Source organism: Rutilus rutilus, assembly GCF_951802725.1.
Source record: "Rutilus rutilus genome assembly, chromosome: 14".
NCBI lineage: Eukaryota > Metazoa > Chordata > Actinopteri > Cypriniformes > Leuciscidae > Rutilus > Rutilus rutilus.
Genome location: NC_140219.1, coordinates 14742221 through 14767399, shown reverse-complemented (window position 1 = coordinate 14767399; position 25179 = coordinate 14742221). Strand labels below are relative to the sequence as shown.

Below are 25179 nucleotides of genomic sequence, written 5' to 3'. Positions count from 1 at the left end.
AAAGAACACATATTGAAGGAGTAAACTAGCCCAAAATCTCAAAACTGACCACTGCATGAAAAATCTATGTTTTTGCCTGCCGTGTCTCACCTTAAGGGCCAATGGGTGGAATGTGACCATGACACCGGGGTTACACCCCTACTCTTTACGAGAAATGCCATGGGATTTTTAATGACCACAGAGAGTCAGGACCTCGGTTTTACGTCTCATCCGAAGGACGGTGCTCTTTGACAGTATAGTGTCCCCGTCACTACACTGGGGCGTTAGGACCCACACAGACCACTGGGTGAGCAACCCCTGCTGGCCTCACTAACACCTCTTCCAGCAGCAACCTGGTTTTTCTCAGGAGGTCTCCCATCCAGGTACTAACCAGGCTCAGCCCTGCTTAGCTTCAGTGGGCAACCAGTCTTTGGCTACAGGGTGATATGGCTGCATAATGTTTGGAAAAAAAGTGTAACAAGAGGCTGTGCTCTCCCCCAAAGGCCTGGGAGATACTGATCTCTCTTGGAGTGAGAAAAAGTCCAATATGGGTTTAAATTTGCCTCACAGACCTCAGGGCTTCCTCATCATCCAGCTCAGCTCTTGTTTATCCGAAAAATGAAAGAAAGGCAGCTAAATGAATCACCCCCACTTTTTTAGTGTGGTCCAACTGCCTTAGAAAATCTGGCTTTTCACTCACATTCCCACTTTCTTTCAGAAGATTTTATGATGAGACTGTGCTAGAGCGGAGCATGCATTTTTAAAGAGTCGCAGGAGAGTGGAGGCAGCGATCAAGTTTGTTTTTTCAGCCTTGAGTGTCTGACTCACGTTTGCATCCAAGTACCATCGGCATCAAATTGTGTTTATAAACCTCACTGCCCTATGGCTGATCTGCACAACTGTGCCAAGTTCATATTTAAGTCTTTCTGAACTTGGGCAACATTTCATTGAGCTCTTTACAGGTTGGCTTTTCTCTTTCTCACTCTTTATTTCACTAGGAGAGAGACCATATGTTTTACTTTCTCTCTTTCTCCCTTTTTCTCCGACTCACCTAAACAATCTATGTTCTTCTTAACTCCACAGTGTATTACGGACAGTCCGATTAAATTCTAATCCCCAGAAAAATGGTTTATATAATATGTGGCTCAGGCACACAAAGAACAGCAATGGCAAGAAGCCATGGCAAAGGTCCATTGCTTGTGTTTGTGCTGGGTGTAATCCATGGTTTCTGTTGTTTTGGTTGTCTGGTATTAAAATATTTCATAGAGATTACGCAGTCACATTTGAAATGCACCAACTTGTCATTTCAGGCGAGTGATTAGACGTCTAGATATTTACAGTGTCCATTTTGAAGCTGTGGTGGGTGTTGTGGTATTGATGCACATTTTGTATTACATATTCTCCATCTGTAATGGCACAATGACATTTTTTCTATATAAAGTGGTAGAATCAATATCCATCCTTGAAAAAAAAATAGGAAAAAAGAGTGAATACATGTAATGTGTATGTATTTATTTACCATTTATTTATAGATAAATTGCCTTGAGAAAAGTGATAAGCAATTTTTTTTTTTATACTAAAAGCATTCTTTTGCATGTCAAAGTAAAATTTATGGTAGATGGAAGAAATATTGTCGAAACAAACGTAAAGAGGTCCAAAATATTATCATACATGTTGGAGAATTGGCAATGTATAAAACCATGAACATTATTTGTTCAAAGATTTGCTATGAATTATTAAATGAAGCATGTTTTCGAAACTCATGGTGAAGCGTGTGTAAGGATGCGCAAGGCTTAAGGTTCTTGCACAGTGAGTCCGAAATTTTCGTATCCATTTTTTTCGTATTCGTCATTTTGTGGCTCTGAATTGTCAAAACACCATTCAAACTGCTTGCTATGGATGCGAAAAACCCAGAAAAACTAACCCGATCCGAATTTTTTTAAGACGGACAAAAGTTTCAGAGGCAGTGTGTAAGCGTGATTGACATAACGTGAGGTCTTATTTATTTTTTAACGTGTTGCATCCAAATTTCGGATGAGAAATTCGGACTCAGTGTGCAATGACCTTTAGCCTTCCCCTGGCCATGGACTTGAGACTAGCGTGGAATTTTCTTGCTCAAACCACTGACTGCTGCTGCTTCTGATTGCTTTTAGAGGGAAAAGCTGCCCAAATTGCTGGTCTAGGATCAGTTTCCTCCATAATAATAGAATACTGGCGAAAGAGATTTGCTGTTTGCTCTCTTGAATGCATCAATTGTTTCTATTTACAACATGTTTTTGCAGCGTTGAGCCAATCATAAACTTATCTGTTGATTTCTTTAATGCAATGGCCAATCAGAGATGTTTAAATTAGAATCCACTCACCGCTCAATACGCTGGCGTTTTATCCATTGCTGAGTTCTGCACTCTCGCAAATCCTCTCGCTGTAACTTAACTTATAACAAACAAAATGTAGAGATTATGTAGGTTAAATAAGAGGTTCATTGTGGAGTCAGAACTTTGAGAGATCGTGATAAATTGAGATGAATGACAGCTTTTTAATTAATATAAACGGAGCGCTCTTGTAATCCATTCAGAATTTGAATACAACTTTGGTTTTGCTGCAGCAGGTAAGGCAATGGTAATTTATTATTCGAATTGATAAAACAAATATTTTATCGGGAGCGTTTGTACTGAGTTGTTGCTAGGCGACACGTAACTTGAAACAATGTTGTGACATTCTATTTTAATGGGTTTTAAATAGGAAGCCTTACCCTGGGGATGGTTCACCCTCTGCCTATGTCTAAACTGTATATCTCCCAGGTAATGTGGAATAAGCTGTGCCAGTGGCTCAAATAATTGTGATAGTAAGTTTTGCATCCAAATGCAAGAAATACCATTACATTGGTCCTGTTGAAAACTTTGAAACTTTTTCAGAGCGTCGAGAACTCGCATACACGATTTGTTTTTGCATCAATATAACAGACTTACGTGTCCAATTCCTGTACATCAGCACAGTCGTCTTTACCTTGATTGCAATCCTCATCCTTTAAAACTTAATCAGCGAGATGCTGGTTAGCTTTATCCAGACAAGAAACGTAGATTGCCTATCATCTGGCCAGCGGTGGGATGTTTTGATGTTCCGTTCAGTCTGTATTTCTCACATGCATGAGGGCTCGCGCTCTTATCACAGAATATGACAGAGCTTGTGTTTTAAAGCGAAACACACACTGGAATGAATAATATTCAATAATATTCAAAAAATATAAAAATTTTTTCTGTTTTTCCTGTTTTTCTTTACATTAGCACTTTTTTGGACTGATTGTTTGAATAAATTCACTTATTGGATTATTGTACTGAAAAATTTCCATGAGTTTAGTGTCTTGATCGCAAACAGAGAAGCGAAATCGGGTTACAGGGTAGTAGAAATTTCCATCCACAAGGGTTACAGGTGCTTGCGCAATTGTAGATGCTCCGTGATAAACTCCCAACTTCTAAGATAATCTAATTACGTGACGTAAATTACGTTAATGACGCAATACATGTGCTTCAGTAATTTATTTGCATTCAATTATTTTAATTGCATGCATTAACGTGTTAACTTTGACATCCCTAATTTGACATCCCTAATTTTTATTTACATTTATTTATATTTGCAAGCATTTAGCTTACCCTTTGGCATGTTGCAATGTGTGGCAAGTTTTATCAGACACATTTCTGTGGACTTATGTTATACTTCTGATTTGCATTTGATAGCAGATATCATCAAATATAATTAGTTTTGCCTCCTTTTTTCCCTTACCCATATCATTTTTTCATACCTAGAGGACCACTGAAGTAAAAAGTGGCACAGCTTACCCCACACTCCCTAATTATAATTTAGACTCTTTTATAAAATAATTTTGCATTATCATTTTATCTGTATTTTAACATGAGCTTAATGTTTCAATTGTTTTGTTATAATAATAGTTGTCTTTGCATGCACTATAATGATTTGTATGAAATATGATTTCCTCTGTCATCTTGGAAAAACTATTTCAGGCTGCATGTAGAGAAGAAAATTGAAAGACAAATATGACAGTTATCCCTTTAGTCTGCTTGAAATATTGCTACATACTCAGATCTCCTTTTATACAATTTCTCATGTCAGCAATTATTTCTCGGAATTTGTGGCAGGAATGAACGTATAGCCTCAGACGACATGCTCAGAGAGAATGATAAAACAGAAAAAGTGGATTTGAGCGGTGTAATAAATCTGTTATATTAAGTTAGCAGGTCACATGTGATTACCTTCCATCTCTCACAAAAGCAGTCTGTCAACAGTGTTCTATTAAAAAGTCATTAATTAACTTCTATGATTGACCTGCAGCCCTGTGAAACTATAATTGTCTGGAGGTTTTACTGCACTGATTATAGAGATACGCAGTGCCTGTGTGTTTAATCTTACATAGTTACTGTCTGTTACAATATTTCTTTTCATTTTTGTACCGATTATGTGGAAAGATTCATGACTGGATTTGAATCCCCCCCCCATGAGTTCTTAGTCATCAAAAATGGTTTCAGATGGTGAATACATCAGCATAATATAATATATCATAGCATGCTTAATTTTTCAACGACAACGCAGAAAAGTTTAGAAGGGGGTACAATTAAAGATTAGAATAAAATAACCCCTCTCTGAACTTTTCAGGGAGCTGGGAGATAACTGGGGGGATGTTAACAGAGGCAGATCTAAGCTTGTTTCATGCTGGACTGTTGCCTTCAGTTGGGTGATGACCAAAACATTTTTTAATGTAAGCCTTGAGAGATGGCTGACCCCTGCATCAGCCGTCATTAATTTATAATAACTGCCTTTACCCATTGCTCACTTCACAGTATCTCAGATCCGTTCCCATAAGACAGAACTGTACCAGCGCCGCAATCCAGTCACGTAACTGTGCAAACATGAGGGCTACTCATCAAAGTGTGAGTGGAGTGTTCCTGAGGTGTGGAAATGATGGGATACAGCAAAAGGGAGTCGCTTAGGGGATTCCCAGGAGGGCAGCTGATAAACACAGATCCACTGTGGTAGAGATGAAATGAGCTAGAAACTCCAAGACAATTTCTCTGTCAGTCTGACCAAAAAAAGAGAAAAGAAAAAAGCTCAGCTGAAAATGAAGGAAGAGAAAAACAGTAATTAACTGAACTTTATGTGAAGTGTTTGCCTCTTGTCTGACAGGAGCAGTATCTGTCAGCCTGGTCAAAACAAAAGCCATTGGGGTTGCTGGTAATGGCTCCACAGGAAGCTTTACAGGGGTACCAGAGGCCGGTTTAATGAAAGCTTGGGATTTTTCTTGAATCATTGAGATGCAAGAAAGGGACATTTAATGAGCCTGACCTTTCAGGGCCCAATACCTCTGTCTAATCCCTGAGTCCCTGTCTGAGGAAAGACAAGAATATTTAACACTCGTTCCTCGGTCAACACTAGCTCAGATATTATAGATATAACACTAGCTGTCGAATGGCTGAGGGCAAAAATATGCTAATACGGGACAGTCTGTCAGTGGTCGTGGGCGGAGCATGAGTATTATGACATCATAGTGCTCAGAAAATCCAAACGGTCTGATTATTGAGAGTGTTTAGACTTTTTGAGGATTGAAAAAAAGGAGTGAATGGATGGTGGTTGTGTCCACACACTGCAAAGACACATTTATATGCAAACACCATATAAAAGTGATTTTTGCATCCGATGACCTCTTTAAAAGATTCATTGACCATCTTTGTTGTCTCACAGACAGCCCTATAGATGTCAAAACAAACTGTAGAATATGTCAATTTCTTGGCTTTAAACCATTAGGCAACAGCAACCGTACTTTCATATTTAATTAAAGAAATGGACATAAATACATTATGGGTCAGTCCAAAGGGCCGTCCATATAGAGCCAATAGATCACTGTGGAGATGATCCTTTTCTCCATCATGGCCCCAGAATCCTTAAAGTGATTGTAAAAAAAAAAAAAAGTAATCATTTTATCACCTTCATGTAATTCCAAACCTGAATTTATTTCTTTGTTCTGTAGAACTAATTATGAAAATTGTCTTTATTTCATCGTATGGACAAAAACAGCTGAAACTGTCTTTTGTGTTCCACAGAGGAAAAAAGTCAAACAGGTTTGGAATGACATGAGGGTAAATGATGACAGAATTAAAGAGAAAACCATGACAGAATTTTTTTTTTTTTTTGGTGAATAATCTCTTAATCTCTTAAAGGACAATCTCTTCGCTTAGGGCCTTAATGACTTTCACCTGAGTATTTTCAAACTAGTTTGACATGGCAACAGAGAAACTTTAACAAAGGTAATACTGTAGTTAACCTCTTGAGAAGATGTTTGGGTTTGGATGCTGGTTTCTTAACTAGCTTCATTCAATCCAGTACTAACCATTAAGGGAAGCAGATCACAGTACCACCCTAGATTCAATTAGTCCCTCCCTGCATACACTTTGCACATGGCTTGCAAACATATGCTGCTAATTGCTTTTCATTTGGGAGCCAGTGATCAGAAAACATCTACATTTTTTAATGTGGCCACTTTTTACCAAAGGCAGGGGAAATGATGGTCATTAGATACCCATGAATGGATTTCCAAGTTTTTAGGACTATTAAGATAATATGAGATGGAGTTTAACAGACAGCTTAACACCATATAAACCTGAACTGCGATTTCAACCAAGAGGAACCCCTGAAAAATATAAAAGTTGTGTGTCCTGGTGCCTGTCATCAAGAGACATCTGATCAATTCCTTAAAGTGCATCTATTATGTTCTTTCGAATATTCCCTTTCAGGCAGTGTGTAATATAGCTGTTTGTAAATGTAAACTCTCTACAAAGTTAAGTTAAAATTGCACGATAAATTAGGTTATTGTCTCCCAAAAGAAAGACAAAATCGACTCTGAACCGCCTAAATGAGTCGTCTGTTATTCGGATCCCTCTGCGTTACGGTTCTATATTACTAGATAATACATTTGCATAATGCCCGTCTATGTTGTACATTGTCCGCCCACGAACAATGTGACCCGCCCACAAACACATAATTTTACTGGCGACTGCTTCTTAAATCTCGTGAGTTCAACGCGGGATTCGCAAAACTCTTGAAAGATGGGTCAGTGCCCAGTTTATTTTGACCAGCTTGCTCCTCAGAATCACAACTTGTAAGTATGATTAATTATTGATGTATATATTTTCTACCGGGTGTTCAGAATACATAGTTTTGTGTTTTATATTGTGTACGTTTCCGGCTAACTCGTTATTACTGTCTTACAGAACTAGTTTTCAACTAGTTTCCTTGTCCCAATTCACTGTAATTTCAAAAACTGTTGATTTCAGTCAATCTATTCTATTTGATATCCCCACGAAAGTTACTTTTTTCACGCTTTCCTTATGATCAACAGGATCATTGAGAGAATAGGATTTGGCTTTCGCCCTGCATTTTTCCAAGTTGTATTTGTCTTGGCTGATGTGATCTATGCCCCATTCTGTGGTAATGTTCCCATGTCCATGGAGACACAGGAGAATATTATGGTGGTATGTGGACTCAATCACCCACTGCCCTTAAGCACTGACTGGACAGATGCCTTAGTAGAAAAACATGTTTGGAATCTGACATGACTCACACATACAGGTCAAAGCTGCCCTTTTGTGAATGGAAGTGAAAAAAGCTCTAGAATAAACTACATTTGTCAGTGATACTCTCAACACAGAAATATCTTACAAGCCTTCAATGTGATATTTTTTCTAGACTGACATTCAGGTATGAACTAGAAAAAAAAAATACAAAGAATAAGAGGTGGACCATGCGGAAATCAAAGCGCTAAATATGGTGGATGTACTAATGGAATTCGCTTTAACACTATGGGCCCTATTTTAATGATCTAAGCGCATGGTCTAAAGTGCAGGGCGCAAGTGCAGTTAGGGCGTGTCCGAATCCGCTTTTGTTAGTTTAACGACGGGAAAAATAGTCGGCACGCACGGCGCATGGTCTAAAAGGGTTGTCCCTATTCTCTTAATTAGTAATGGGTGTGTTTTGGGCTTTACTTGCAATTAACCAATCAGACTCTCATCTCCCATTCCCTTTAAATGCCAGTTGCGCTCGCGCCATGGCGGATTTGCTATTTACATGACGGAATTTGATAGTGGAAAGACCGAACCACTGCTCCAGAGCGCAAACGTATCTGCTCGTGCGTGAGGTAAAAGTGCGCAAGCAGACCATCTACGGGACAAGTCAAATTTATTCCACCATATCTTTATATGAAACTAGCAAAAAACACTTTTTGCATTGCGCCGGGTGTAAGATAGGGCCCCATGTTTACTTGCACCATCATAATGTGATGAGATTTAGACAATATTGCGATAAACTTTACCTCATGTGAACCTCATCAAATTTATGCAACTAAGCTCATGATCGTAGTAACCATAATCATAGTAAAATATGTGGCATATGCCAATTTTAATCACAATAAACAGGCGTGTAAACACTTTAATGGCATTTATTCCACTCTGGCCAAAGTACGCATGGGCATGTGACGTACACAAATGACGCTGTCATGCGCAGATTCTTAAAAATAGTGGTAAAGAAAGCATTGCTTTTTTGGGGGGTGCTGAAGAAACTGAGGTTATGTTGACAACGTTGCGTGACATGAATATAATGCAGTATATTGATGGTTGAAAACATCGAAATGAAGACATTTGTTGGCACATCACTGAAAAAATTCCAATACATCCATAGAAATGTGTTTTGCATTTGATGTAAGAGAAGATTAAAACAGTGGCCAGTAACACACATACTGTTTGTGAGTTCATCATTTGTGCAGTGCATTGGGGTATGTGAATAATGTCAGAAAAATAACCACAATTCTTAGCGAATAATCAGAATAAAGAAAATTTAATGTAAACGGGACTAAAAAGGTTGCTCGTGTCATGTAATCATCTTATTGTGATTAAGTCCTTACTCTGATTATTGGAAATAATCACATTATCTGTACACATTGCAAGAATTTTTTTTTTCATCGATCTGTGTTTGAGTGGAGCTTGAAAGCTCTAAAATCATTAGTGTTGCTTCACAGCTCTTTCCCAAGCAGGCTTATTCCATGTTGTTTACAAATCCTGCATCATTATTAGTGTCTGTAGAAAACTCATTGTTTGAAACTAGATCTATGATGTGGTGGCAACTCAGTGAAAATGTATATCTCACTAGCTTATTGCAAGTATAAAACTCAGTTTATACTTTATTAAAAGTAGAGCTCAGCTGAAACTCACCACAACCCACAGATTACACATTTTAATTCATAAAGCAATCTTTTAACCTTGGGGGAGGCTGGGTCTGACATCTCAGAAGACCCGTTAGATTAGATCATGTTTCAATGCTAAATTTATTCTGTGTTGCTGAAAACCTTGAGAAATGGGTTTAATGCTGTGATGGTCTCATTTTTAATCTGATCTTCCTCTTTGCCTGTAGCCACCGTTCCCCCCAGATTCACAATTTGTTTAAACTGTGGTTTAGCTGTAGCTTTCTATCAGCTTAATTCTCTGGTATGCCATAATTAAGACACTAAAGCTATTTTTGTGAAATTTATACTAATTTACAGGGAAACTTGATAAGTAAGCAGTTTTTTCCCCAATCTAATAATTTCTGTCCGTCTGCTGTAGCCTTCTCTTTTCGATCACAGAATGAATTAATTGAATGATAAATGTGAAGTTGAAAGGACATTTCATCTAGCAACTACTTTTTCAAAAATAATTTGACATATTTGGCAGTACAGTATGCACTGTGCAGAGAAAAAAGTCATCACAATGTTGTTTGGTTATATAAACCCCTAAAGTATCAATTAATAGAATGGGCTTTGTTGTGCAAGTGATTTCTTTGAAAACCACATATTTTTTTTATTCATCAAGGATGCCTTTCCAGTTTAATTTGTAGACAATCAAACAAACATATATACATGAATCCCATTGCCGTTAAGATAAATCACCATTATAAAAGTTTGATGTAAAAGAAAGTTTCTCAGTATCTACTATTGTCCTCTCAGCCTTCATCTTATTCCCTTACAGAGACTTTGGTTCAATGTGGATTGTCTGTTGTCAGTCTGTAAGACAACTTCTCTGATTACTTGTCTGATGGTGCCAGCGCTCTGACAGAGAGCTCTGATGGGTATTTTTGTGACGTGATCGACTCTGTCAAAGCAATAAGCAGCAAAGCCTATCAGATTCACCCTCCCAAGAGGGGGTCCAACAGGCTCATCTCTCTCAGCAGAGACCATGGATGGCATTTCAGTATTGTCAGTCTGCCATTCAGTGTTAGACCTTTTCTCTTTTTTGGAGTGTTCATTAAAGGGGTGGTATAATGCCCCTTTTTACAATATGTAAAATAAGTCTCTGTTGTCCCCAGAGTGTGTATGTGAAGTTTTAGCTCAAAATACCCCACAGATCATTTTTTACAGCATGTAAAAATTGTCCCTTTTTGAGGGTCAGTAAAAACAGTCGTTTCGTGTGCATTCCTTTAAATGCAAATGAGCTGCTGGTCCCGGCACAGAGGGCGGAGCTTCAAGAGCTGGTGTGCTCCGATTACGCAGACAAGCACGAAACTCTTCTGCCTTTTATGTTTAAACTGGAGTCAGACAATGATGGAGAGACTCAAGAAGATGTGACAACATGTAGAATGCAACAGGACGTTTCTGAATGGTTAGTTGATGAATTTATGTAGCTGATATGGAGTTAACTATCTTCAATTAGCATATTCTGTCATGATTATCTATAAAATTGCTTGTGTGCAAACTGTTGTAATATGCCTACAGAGTGACATGCTATTGCATTTGTGTTATGTACTGCTATTAATGTATTCAATAGCTATGACACTTTTTTTTATTAATCTTAGTGAGTGTATAAATCAGCAGCAAAAGTAATTTTATAAAAATCTGAACATGTTAAGAAAAACAAATTACTATTAGTACTCTTATAAAATCCATTCATGTATTCATACAATAACAATTTTATATTTATATGTGAAAGTAAAGAATTATATGTGTGTGTGTATGTATATGTATATGTATATGTGTATGTATATATGTATATATATACTACACACAAATAAAATAAAAAAATATAAAAATTAAAATTAAAGATGCTTATTTTAAGTGTATTGGGCAGCTTTTTAATGGGGAAACTAGATATGATAGATACGACAGAACAAGACAGGCTTTTAATAATCTTTCAGTGCACAAAACCATGATTATATGACACGCATGAAGCATGATAATACGCTTCAAAACAGCGGCACAAACGCGTATGGCGTGTGCGCATCGCGGGTGCAGAATGATGTGCTTAAAGCGGCGCTCAGTAGCTTCGGGATTTCTACGCTGTATTCTCGCTTTTTGCTCGCAGGTTTCTCTCTAGAGCTCCCCCCACAGCTTCGGAATAGATATTTGACAACACTGTTGTAAAAACTCGTTGGTGATTCTCAGACACCAGAGGCTAGTAGATCAACGACATCAAAGCAGATGGGACGTTCTTTAAAACGCCTTCTTCATTCAGGTTCGGACAGCGTGAGGGAGCGCAATAATGACAGCATTTTAGCAGATTTCTTTTGGCCGTAAAGCAGTTGTTTACATCGCGAGACCTGATATCATGCGAGACTTCCTGACGCGGCGGCCGGTGGCCCCAAAGTTGCAAGTGCGTATTTTCCGCTCACGGGCACCAGGGGGGTGCGAAACGACCACCATTCAACCCGAAATAAGTATTATAACCATTCCAATGACTCCGAAGCTGTTCAGTTAAGGTAAAAAAGTTACTTAGTTCACCTTTAAAGCAACGTGTCACAGACAGTGCACAGCGCTGCACAAGTGCACATTTAAAAGTTCACGACACAAAGCGAAGAAATGTCGAGCGCATAAATCTTAGTGTCTGTCTATCCAATAGTTTATTGATCATTTGTTTCTTCACAGTTTTAAATTCCAGTTATTGTGCGTTAGATGCCAATTCATAGTCCTTGTGCAGTGTGAACAGACACGGTAGCAAGTCGTTTTGAAACGGCAATAAACTCCAACTAAATAAAGTCATTTTATGCAAATCCACAGCGCTTTATCCACAGATCAAGCATTATAACGTGAATATATCATATTGGAGAGAGTTTTACCCTGAATCCTGTCGTAACCGGACGTTATAGACCTTAATGTAAACTCTCTGCTCCACTGTCTCCAAGGCAAAGACGTCAGCACAGAGAAGAAAGATTAGGTTCCTGGCAGATGAGTGCTGCTGTGTTTTTTCTCTGTATGCCCATTTATGTTAATTAAATGAGAGTTCAGAGAAATTGGGCTGGAATTCAGGTGTGACAGAGAAATGAAGACCAGGAAATGGAAGAGTTTAATGAGTGAAGTTGAGCAGCAGTCAGTCTCTGCTTCCCTTCTATGTGACAGACTGCGCAATTTGCTGCTCTTACCCCAAAACATATCTCACGCATATGTATGTATAGTAAATCTCTAATTAGGACCTGCAGCATGCTACCCCAGGATGATAAATGCGGTCCTTTAAGTGAATGTGCTGTATGAATATGGATGGACGTGTCAGTTTTCATCAGGTTCTGGATTATTTCCATGGATTTAAACGAGTCTCCATCCACTCAAAGATCTGCTTTTTGTTGTCTCACACATTTATCTGCTACACTCTCAAGCTTGCTCAGGTAATGAGGCCCTCCCGTCTGCTCGCCTCAGGGGCTGTACTTGCAGTTGTGCTGGGTAGTTCACAGCTCTTCTCACTGTTTTCACTAGCTCTCCCTCAGGTGGTCCTGACTCATTCTGCCTTCACATGGTTTCCACAACATTTCACCTGTCTGTGAAGCCAGAACTGTGGGTCTGGTGCCAGTTTGGGCAGAAAAGTGCGTGGAGCGGTCACTTGCTGCTTTTAGAGCCTCCAGCTGTTCCTGCCCTCACCGTCACTGCATGCTTCTGCATCACATGAAATAAATTGATGACCACAATGGCTTGAGTGTACAGTTTTCAGAGCCGTTCTGGGAGAGGAGCTGTTTGTGAACTTGTGGTTCACTGTGGCCTCTGAAAATCATGCTGGATTTGTTTCATTTTTTTTTTCTTTTTGAACATAGGCAGTATCATTTTTAAATTATCAGTACTTTTGATACTGTATCGTAATATAGTTTTTGATATAAAAATATTGAGATTTTAAATATTTTAAATGAAATAAAAATATTGAGTATTTTTACTGGTAACACAACATTTCAGTAACAATAAGCAACATTGCTTTTTTCCACATTTATTAGGTTAATGCAAATGTATAAATATATATGTTTGCCTAATACATTAAAGTCCTCATGAAATCATCAAACACAATTTTTTTTGGCTTTTAGTATGAGTAGCCTTACTGTTATCTGTGAGCTAGTGTGCTCCAAAACAATAACAAAATTCGCATTTAGAAGATATAAGCATTCAAAACTTAGTCTCTCACTTCTGCCAATATGGATTAATGATTTTGATGACATCACTCTGCACTTCAGCTTCTCATCAGATTTTCTGTCCAATCAAATGCTTTCTAAAATTGGAAGCGTCCCTCCCCCTACATCAATAGACGTTAAAGCTGTGGCTAAAATCGGTCACTTGTTTACTATTTTCTATGGTGAATGGCACTATATATGGGATAGGGGACGATTCAGACAGTGATAAATATCCCTGAGCTTCCCAGCGGTAAATACGACTTGAGAGGGCGTTCATATCCAAATTTAACTAGGAAACTCGTAAGTTGTGGGGCAGCACTGACAAGTTTCTGTGCGTGTGTGTCTGTATTGTGTATATATATGTGTTTGTATGGGAAAGAGATTGTTTTCTATAGATAATGAAAGTTTGAAACATAATTTTGTGGGAAAAGCATAGAAAAAGTTGTCATTTTTATCCTTTTGCTGTTGAAGGCTGTAAGGACCTTTGAAATAACTGAAATCATTTGGCGAAGTGATATGGAACTGGAAAGCAGTCAAGACCTGCTTGGATTCAAGGTGATAATTATTATTTTTTTTTTAACCAGTAGTTGTGCAGGATAGGAATCATTTCTCTTTCAGCTCATCTAAACATGCAGAAATGGAGAGGTGCTTGCCAGAAGTAATGACATCATTTGTTGTTATTTCACACTAAATGACAACAAAGCTTAATGTGACATTTATTATAATGGGTTTGTGGGACATCTGTTCCCAATTCCCACATCAGTGATCCAATTCTCACTATTAACTATAGTTGCTTAGCATGTATTTTACTAGGCTGTTTGGCTGTTCATGAGTATTTAGTTATAAAGCACATATTAATGCCTTATTCTGCATGACCATATTCTACATCCCTTAATCCTACCCTATACCTAAACTTAACAACTACCATTCTAACTATTAATAAGCAGTAATTAGGAGTTTATTGAGCCAAAAGTCATAGTTAATAGTTAGTCAATAGTGAGAATTGGACCCTAATCTAAAGTGTGACCATTTATTTAAGATTGTTCATGTTCTTTAATTGTTGTTATATGATAAACGGAAAATGAAGTCTGATGATTTACAACCTAGGCCTATTAAATGGATTTTAAATATAATGTTAAATGTCTGTAACTGGCAATTTAATTAATTTCGTCAGAAATCACAAATTTTGCTATCATGTTGAAAAGACAATAATCAGTATTGCCCTTACTTTGTGCAAACAATTAATGCAAACAAAAGCATTTGCTATATAGCATTAATTTCACCTGCAGCTTATTGAATTCATTCTTAAAGTAGCTTGTTCCTGATAGTTAAAATAAAACGATGCTTCAAATGCTGTTCATCATTTTCTGAAGGCTGTGTGTCATCTGGATATTCCATGTTTAAAACAATTTGCATACTGTGCACAGTTTTTTTCTTCCAAATATCGTGCGAGTACTACATCTGTGTGGGATTTTGAACCCAGGTACTTTGGTAAATGATAACAAATGGTCTGGATGAGCCATTAGAGTTCCAGCATGCAGTATCTGGCACTCATGCTAGCGTAGTGAGGTCAAGATGTTTCTCTCACCTTTATGGACACCTGAAATAACCACTTTAATTGGAGCACTCTCCAATGCACCTCGCAGTGCTAGGCATCAGACTACCTCTGAACACTAGTGGGGTGACGAACAATTTTTTTCAGGCACTGTTGAGCCATTGCAAATGAGTACATTTTGGTGCTGGTTCATATGTAACGGAGGCCAGCTGGTAGTTGCTGTGCGAGTAAACCTCACTCCTCTGATCTCAATAGGCGCTCTAGCAACAGACGCTATAGAGGCTGCAGTCTTTAGCCTCCTTGTTAGAGCGCCTGACTCTCACGCCGGAGACCCGGGTTCGAGGCCTGCACAGAGCAGGGCGAGTAGGACCTGGGTGGAGGGGTTACATTGGTGCCGTGACCCGGATGGGAGTGAGGTTTAGGGGGGTGAGTGTAACGGAGGCCAGCTGGTAGTTGCTGTGCGAGTAAACCTCACTCCTCTGATCTCAATAGGTGCTCTAGCGACAGACGCTAGACTAGAGGCTGCAGTCTTTAGCCTCCTTGTTAGAGCGCCTGACTCTCACGCCGGACTCTCACGCCAGAGCAGGGCGAGTAGGACCTGGGTGGAGGGGTTACACATATAAGAAAAATGGTGATTAATCTCTATAAACAGAGAGAGGTACAGTTGCTCTCTCCCTCTAAGCTTACTCACAGTGTGGGTGGTATGTCATACACAAGCATCTTAGAAGCACTTAGTGAATAAAGTCCATACTTTGCTTAGGGGAGTAAAGGAATCCAGTGTCTAGACTAAGTTTGGCCTCACTCACAGTATATGGCCCTGTTTACACCTGGTATTAAGATGCGTTTTGTAGATCGGATCACAAGTAGACGAAGGAGACACGTTCCTGTTTACACCTGGTGTTTTATTCCGTCTCTTTTTTTCCACTTTCAGTAGGACGACTATTGGAACAAACCATTTTTCCATCATAATCATTTTTCAATTGATTTATCTATCAATTATTTTTCGATTAATCGAATAATCTAACGATTATTTTTTTCTCCCGGTTAATCGATTATTTTTTCAGAATAATTGATTAAACCTTTAGTTAATTTACCGATGAATAATAACCAATAATTTACCAATAAAATATAACCGTAACTAATCTATGTATGGACTTTTACCTAATGCTATTATTTATTACAAAAGATAAGGTTTATGCAGTGTAGATCTAGAAAAGGCGATTACTATGGCTGCGTTAACAGTCACTTTTTGGGATTTACAGCAGCAACTGCTTTACAAGTGTCAATCCTGAAATGTTTGGTTCATTCAGATTATAGTAGCTGCTTGACTATATTAATTCAGCTGTATGACCAAACAGTTGAAGTCACAACCGCATTCTAACTAACCATAGAGGTAACCATAGCGACATTTTCTATTCCTTTTCACTTCTTGTGCATTTACCTTGATGAGTTTTCTTCAGATTTCTGGGATTGTTTCATTCCTTATAATGTGTCATTTCCTGTGAAATCTAATAAACAGTGAGTGGGTAAAATCAGACATTCGCTAATCGCCTCTTGCTATAAGGCTGTTTTCACACTTCAGGTTCAAACCTGAGTTTGATTCTAAACTGGTGATTACTGTTGTCTTTTTACATGACACTTTTAGTTCTAAACCATGGTACGTCATCAAGAGCACTAAGGGTAGCTGTTAACGACTATAACCAAGTGACAGCTGTTGATGAGAAGATGCCAGCTTCCAAAAGCTCTTGTGTGAAAGTACCATAAAACGTTTGGAATGTAAAATCCTTACGAGGGTGTTTGAGAAACAGTTTTTCAGATGAAGCCACCATGCTGCATGATTAAAATGGCTTTGCACTGATTTAACTGATAATAGCTCTGTGTTCTTGCATGCTGTGTTCAAGCAGGGAATGTTGTCTCCGATCTAGAAGGTACACTGACAACACAACAGTGACACAGGCCGAAATGTTCCATTGTACAGATGCACATATTCTCTCTGCCCTCCAGGAATTTTGCACTGGTGCCATTAGTCAGAGCAAACAATGTCTGGTGTAGTCTGGCTTGGGCCAGGAAGATTGGTGGCCTGAAACCTTCTTTTTGGACATCAAGGTGAGGGTGAAAATAAAGACAGAGAAGAAAGGGAAAATGGGGAAGCGATGTGGGAAGACCAGATGAGCTGATAGTGGAGTTCTTAAGTAATAGATGGGGCATGGGCTTGCAGCTGGTTGTGCAGACAGAGATAAAGAGCAAGTCGGCATGGTCATGCATGTCTAATTCAACCTTTTTGGCTTCAGCTGTTTGGCAAACAGAAGGGAGTGTATGCCTGTTATATGCAACATATATCTCTTAAGTATTGTAGTGTGTCTGTTCTCTTTGTTGGTTAATTTGTAAATTTAAACTGGAGAGACGGGGGCTAGTTGTAGGAAAGTTGTCAAAAGGTTTTGAGTTAAAAGTCCAATTACACAAATGCTTTTGTCTAGCAATGTTTTGTATATTGGTTTCAAGCACCTATATTAGTTCATAAGCCTCTTTAAAAATTATTATTTTAAAAAAGGTATAACATTTTGTAATGTAAATGTTCATCTTCCAATATAATTTCTTTACTATTGCTGTTAGTTAAACAAGTAAAGTAAAACTGTGTTTATATGTAAACAAGTGAAATTTTCCTAAATGTCTGGTTGAGACAAATGTATTTATTTTCTATGTATTTATTACGCTCTCACAGCTGCTTTAAATGCTATAAAAAGTATACAGTTTATTAATTACAATTTCTGTTGGTCAAAATAATGATTTGACATTTTTTTCTGTTTTATGAATTGTTTTGTGTTTCATAATTTTACTTCTAAAAAGCATATAACAGAATGTTTATTGGCAAGTTACATTGTGACAACTTACCCCACTAGGACGTCAGCATGTGTTCAGTAAACTGTTTTTGTTTTTTTCTGGCCAATGATGGTAAAAAAGTCATTGCTTTTGTATAGTAGAAGCTTGGAGTCACACTGTTCATAATGGCATGGGTTGGCAAGCTTATCATTTGCATTCCATTCCCTAATTAAAATATTAAATCTAGAGAAACAAAAATAGTCTATTTTCCATAGGCATGAGGAAATAGACAAATTTGATTGTTTTCAGAATTGACCTTTACTATACATTGACCTATACTTGCACCAGGAGCATTGAATCGTTTACTGGACGGATGTGGTACAGTCACAAGCACTGGCATAATGTTCTCTATAATGGCTATATCTCTCTTTGTCTTGAATATAGCAATAGTATTTTACGGTAAATTCACTCAACTTAGACTGAGTGGCTCCATCCCTCGTGACCTGTTGTACTTCTCTTGTCAAGACAGTCCGTCAGTCATGCTAATGATTATGAACGTATTTCAGATGCCTGTGGCGTGACCTTAGGCCTTTCGCATCCTCCTTGACCACTGATGCTTTGCTCTTGAGAAACTGCGGCTGCTTCCGTTTCTCCATTAGGAAAAAATCAGCTGTCATGCAGGGTTAATGGATAAGGCCATAAGCTAAATAGATCAATAAACCACAATTGTCATGGCAACTGACCGGCGGAGCAAATCTCCAGCTGCTAGCATCGGCGCTATCGTAACTACCATGACACCAGAAATATCAATAAACCAAACACTGGATCGGCACAGCCCAGTTTCTGAGCCTGTCTGGAGGTCAGAGCGTTAGTCAGGCATTTACTGAAAAGCTGTGATTAGCACTATTGAATTTAATTTGTTCCTACAATAGTGGGCCGGAGTAAAGGGGTGCCCTCACAGAGGGTAATAATTTATTCAGCGTTCAGAGGAATTACATGGCTCTAGTGTGCTTGTGTTCTCATTTCATGCTGAAAAAAGTGCCGCCTCGCTCTCTGACATTGTGTTATCTGACGAGCACAGTTGTAATCCCCACTTCAGCTTCCATCTCCCCTCACCCACCTCCCAAAACTGCTTCACCAGCCATGCGTGACATAGGCTAGTGAACAGGAAAGTGGAGCAAAAGATAAAGAAAGAAGGACAAAGAGACTGATGTGTCCTGGTGGGTGTTGTTACTTGTGTTTACTATCCATCCTTAAAGTAAATGACATTGTGTCATGTAGCACAGTCTGGGGATGTGCTGTTTGCATGCTTCATTTTCCTCATCTGCAGGTATTGCGCTTTTTCGTTCTCAATGGCAATGCAATTTTATTATTTTTTCATTAGAAGCTGCACCTCCTGCCAAGACCTCTGTTTGCTTCCTATTATCTTTTTGAAAGATCTTCCCCCAGGATTAAATGAGTCAAAGCTGCCCAGCTGTTATGAGATCTTCAGCCAAACAACTTTGTTGTACCATCATTGGATGTGACAAAGTGACCAGCATGCACAGCAGCAAAACAAATGCCGTTCCAAAACCCAGTGAGCTCACTACAGAGGCAACATTTTAGGGCAACATCCTAATTGTGCCTAATTGTAAAATGTACAACATTTTCTTATGGGGGACCATGCCCCTGGATCCCCCTAGAACAGGGATGTCCAATCCTGTTCCTAGAGGGCCTTTGTCCTGCAAAGTTTAGCTTCAACCCCAATTAAACACACCTAAACCAGCTAGTCAAGGTCTTGCTAAGCATACTAGAAATTTCCAGCTAGGTGTGCTGAGGCAAGTTGGAGCTAAACTCTGCAGGACAGTGGCCCTCCAGGACTGGGTTTGGGCATCCCTGCCCCAGAGTGTCCAAGGTCCACCCAGCATAGTCTCACAAAATCCTGTGGAAAACACTCAATACCAAAAACTTTGGTCATAAAACGGCTATACAATAGTTTGGTACAATTAAAAATAGATCATAATTTATATATTTTTTTGTGATAAGCATTTTTATATGCTTATGAAAGTATTGTTAGCTTAGCAAGATGATAACATCAAACTACTCCAATACACAATGCTATTTGGACAGCACAAAGACTTACAGCTTCAGTAGAATGTTCCAGGTTAGGTGTAAGGTTCTATGGTGGTATTGATGCTGCCTTAGAAGGCATCTTCTTATGAAATGAATTGCCTTTCATCACATTCTGCAATAATGTATAGATTTCTATGGAGTATAAAGTTCTATATCAATCTATCTGTCATTCTATCTACTTGGACTCGTCCCTGAATTTGTAACCACATAAAGACTCATCTATGTGGTTTAAAGTAATAGCTCACTGTAGCAACCTCCAGTAGGGCTTTTCCAACTGGGCTTCAATCTGTCAAACCACGAGCACGAAGATAATCCCAAAGGCCCTTCATTTAAATGAGGCACTGTGGCCCAACCACATTAGTTACACTTCATGTTGTGCTTCTCTTGCAGCCGTGCTGTATGGTAGCTGGCAATGGAAAGAAATTCATTTCACCACAGCCCACTGGCTATTCACTCGAGCTCAAAATCATTTTTGCCAGGTTAAGAGTTAAGTACCAAAAATGTAAGAGAATAGTTTATGTTTGGGAATAAATTCACAGGCTCACAGCTGATCTTAACAAGATCTCTTGTCCTTTTAGACCTCTCTGAGTTTTTAGGTGCCCCACATGCAGTACTCCTTTCATTGTGTAAAAAGCAAAGGGCATTAACTTTTCTCACATCTCGATGGTGAGTGAAATTGGCCAGGAACAATCATTCACACTACTGCACTGCACAGCAGTCTGGCACCTCTCGGCTGTATGCTCACATCACTGAACCACTGCTGCTGTCCCACAGTTTGGTTGCAAACCCTGGGTTAAATCTGCCCCACCATCTACCGCTCTGCATACTGTTGTATGCTCTCTTTGTTTTCACAGTAGAGCTGCTGAGGTAGACAGACAAATATTTGTGGGAGAGGTGCTAGCACTGGTTTGCTGTGAGCAAAACGGGTGAATAACAATGTGTTGAGTTGCTTGTTGAATCCTGATTAGCAGATTTAAAAAAAAAAATCACCTAAAAAGTGGTTAAAATGAACAACATTAGTCATTAAAAAAGTTTGTTGTAGAATATGATTATTTATTTAAAAAAAAAAATAGTCTAGTCTTTAATATAATTGAGTTTTAAGCAAAATACTTTTTTTGTATGCAGTATCCAATTGGAAATACATGGCACATAAATAAATTAAATTAAATAAATTGATTTGCGTTTTTGGGATTGTGAGGTTCGTTTTTTTTATTTATTTTTTTTATATACTTTCATTCAGCAAGTACAAATTAAATTGAAAAGTGATAGTAGAAGAAAAGAATCCTGAAAAAAAGTATCAAGGTAGCAGCACAACTGTTTTCAACATTGATAATAAGAAGAAATGTTTCTTGAGCACCAAATATAATTTTTACGGAAGGACCATGTGACACCATAGACTGTAAAAAATAGTGTGACACCAAAGACTGGAATATTACCTCTGAAAATTAAGCTTTTACGTCACAGGACTAAATTACATTTTAAAATATCACATTTTTTAAATGATAATAATATTTCACAATATAACTGTTTTTACTGTATTTTTTTATCAAATAAATGCAAAATTGGTGAATGTGTGTGCGTGTGTGTCTGTGTGTGTGGAATATTGATTAGAGTTTAAAATATTTATTATTTAAAAATATTTCGACTGTGGAGCTCTTGAGATACAGTGCTGCCCTGGATGAGTGTCATTATTCACAAATATTTCAGATTCAGACAGCCAATCAGAATCAAGTATTCCAGAGATTCGTGGAAAGAATCTAACTAGTGTTTTGCTCAGTGGCCCCTGACCTCTGCATTTCTATTACTGCTGAGAGTTGTGCTGGTGTGACTTTGGGGTCAAATTTGGCACTCTCTCCTTGCTGATTGGTGGGAATGGTGTACTCTTGCTTAAAAATGTGTGTATAGCCCTGAGTGGAAAACTGAAATCGGTGTACTGTTTTATTATTAATAAGAGACAAAGTTTGAGCTGCAACAAATCCCTTTGTTTTCCATCTCAGCATCTTATATTTTCTTGCAAATCCCTCTGTTTCTGTCTTGACAGATGTCTTTATTTCACACACCAGCTGCTCTTTCAAACTACGTTTAGTCTCTCTTTCTCAAGGTAATGTTTTTCCTATGTTTTCCCTGAGGTTATTCTCAGTTCAAAACGTTCATTATAAAACTGTAAGATGTCTGTGAAAACAAATAGTGACTTTCTCATATTCATCTTCACCCAATCACTACACGGCTGACCTGTAGTCTGCACAGACATGCTGAGGCTGTTCTGAGTCACTCTTCTTCACAGTACATTTCGTAAGTTTCTGGCGGTCCTGTCGCTCTATGCTCATGACCTGTCTACCTGCTAATCAGCCACCCCTTTGGGTTCTACCCAGGTCTCTGCATGGCTCCTTTCATAGCCATTGTCGCCCCCTCACCTCAGAGTCCGACAGCTCAGCCCAAACACCGCTCATCTCTGCCTCCATGTTCTGAATCGCCCACACAGTGTCTGCAGGTTGACACTGAGCTAGTGAGTGCGATCGCTAAGGGATGTCATTTCCCACCCGCAAGTCACACCACGGGCCCTTCAGAGACACGAAGCCTTCTGTCCTCATGTGTGCATGTAACATGTGACATACCACAACATCTACAACATGTTCCTCTGCCAGTCACCCTGTCCTTGGCTGTCTCATGCACTCTGTCTCATACCTTCACTAGAGCTGTACCTTTTGTTGCATCATTATGACACCCAGCACTTTTCCTGTAATCTCATCTAGAATGGCTTCACTCAATCGCCTCTTCATCCCGTCAGTGTATGTCTTGCTCTCTCAGAGCGGATGCTCGTCGCCAGACCCAGGCTTTGAGATTATGCAAATTTTAGCTCCAGCCTGTTCACACCTGGATGCAATGGGGCATGAAACAGGGAGTGCACTCGCTGCAAAACTTTTCACTTTTTTCATTCAGAGAGGGGGAGAAAATCTCATTTTCCTTTTTTTAAGTTACTCTTTATATTCTTTATATTTTTTAAATGTTTTACTTATTTATTTAGAGCATTCTTAAGATTTAAATAGCACTGAGATTCTCTGTATATCCTTTCATATTCTTCAAAGTCTTGCTTTATTCGTGTGTTCATAAATTATGGAGCCACAACCCTTACTGTGAGTTTTATGTTGTTGGATATTGTTCAGGCACTCCAGGCTATCAAAAATATCATAAAATATATTTTAAAAAAAAATTCTGCTTGACAAAATGGTTCAAACTTTTTACCTTTAATTTAATAAGGAAAAGACAAAAGAAATGCAATATATGTTATTTATTTTACAAGGAGCTTATTTCCTTTTTCTTTTTTTCTTTTTTTGCATGGAATTTGGAAATTTGCTTAATTGGCAGGAGAGGAGCACACACTGCATTCTCTGTCAGTTTGAGTTTAAATTAATCACACATTTCAACCTAACAAAACCCTCATTTAGTATTATATTATTCTAATATTCTAATGAATATAATATTATATATTACTTATTACTTTGAACTATTACTCTCAAGAAAAAAACTGGAATACACAAAAAAGATTTCAATGTGACATTTCAGTCACACTTTAGATTGAGGTCCAATTCTAACAAACTAATAACTATGACTTTTGCCTCAATAAACTCCTAATTACTGCTTAATAATAGTTAGTAAGGTAGTTGTTAAGTTTGCTGAATAAATCATTAATATGTGCTTTATAAGTACTAACAAACAGCCAGCTAATAAGCAACTAGTTAATAATTAGATTTTTTATTTATTTATTTATTTATTAGCCTTTATTTAACCAGGAGAGAACCTCACGGAGATTAAAATCTCTTTTACAGGAGTGTGCTGGCCAAGATAGGCAGCCCAGTTATACAAATACACAACAACAATACAACACACAATAACTGGATCCTAAACTAATAAATGTTACTGACATTTCTTATAATGAACAGACCATACAACACAACACAACACTACACCACACAACCAATACATGCATGCTATTAAAAACCACTGCTTGTCTTACCTGATAAAGCCCCCTTGGAAAAAGAAAAAAGACAAGACGTATAAAATCCTTATGACCTGAGGGAGCATTCTCTTGCTCAGTCTCTCTCTCTCTCAGTCCGTTTGAAGAACTTAAACTCTACAGAATTACCAAATCCAAAGAGGAGCAGGTAAAACTCGACAGGAATGCATTGTCTTGCAGAGTGATCCAAGCCTGTCTGTGAGGAAACTTCTTCTGGCTTCCTCCCTGCTCACTTCTGTTGACTGGAAAATCCTCCACAGTGTCCCCCTCCCCTCCTCAGATGTCAGTGAGAATAGGTGAGAGCGCAAGCATGTCTATGTGTCTGGGTTTGTGTTTTGAAGAGACTATGTGCTTTTCCCTTTCTTTCTCGTTCTTTTTTATGACCAGCTGCTCGCTCCAGGAATTATAATGGAGAGGATTTAAAGGGCCAGCAGCGCATTTGAAGGCAAGGAGATGGCGTGTGGTGAGCCCACTGAGAAGAGGAACAGAAAGAGGAGGATCTAGGAGATCAGAGAGGGGGATGGAGGTTTTTCTGGCTTTGTTTATGATAGTTGTTTCTCTCTCTCCCTTTCTCTCGGGGTGGAGGACTAACCACTTCAAGGCTTTTCTTCATTACACATATGTATGTACTTGGAGTATGAAGGAAGATGAAGGAGACCAAAAAACCTGAGAGCAAGAGATGTGCTCATAACACATGCTAGCTGTCATATTAATATTTGAAAGCTGGTTTATAATGGTAAATACTATGTTATATATATACACACACACCATACAAATGACACCTACCTTCAAGGTTTCACTGAAGAATTTCAATATTTAAAGCACTTTAATGTTTACAGTGTGCAACTAGCATTACAAAGGAGTTTTTTTATTACGTTATGGAATAAATTTGATTAAAGCCCTATCCGGACAGGATTAGTTTAACATGGAGAGGTGGGGTAAAGTAATTATTATCAGAGCTTCTCAGAATTTTTGTCCCACCCGAATGTGCCATCTCAGTTATCATTACGGACAATGGCAGTAAAGATTACGGCAACTTTTACCTTCTGGAAAAAGGTCTGGAAAAATTACCTGGATATGGAGGCCCTTGAAAAAGCATTCAGTTGCATTCTAGTCTGTGGCAAAACTCAAGTGTTTTCCACATACCATTCAGATCAAAAAGAAGGTCAAAAGCACTTGCTAGAGGCACAAAACTTCTTTTAGCGTTAGGTAAGTGTCTATTATCAACATACATTGTTCGACCAGAACT

At 38.5% G+C, this 25179-nt stretch overlaps 1 protein-coding gene across 1 annotated transcript in view; it reads right to left on the bottom strand.

Annotated features, from left to right (window-relative positions):
* The window catches only part of glra4a (glycine receptor, alpha 4a), a 45604-nt gene extending 21293 nt beyond the window's left edge, over nucleotides 1–24311 (bottom strand). The window contains exon 1 of the mRNA XM_084430139.1: nucleotides 23931–24311. Within this exon, the coding sequence (XP_084286265.1) occupies nucleotides 23931–23998 (68 nt within the window). The 5' untranslated portion in view covers nucleotides 23999–24311. The remainder of the gene's footprint in view (nucleotides 1–23930) is intronic.
* Nucleotides 24312–25179: the final 868 nt, after the last annotated feature.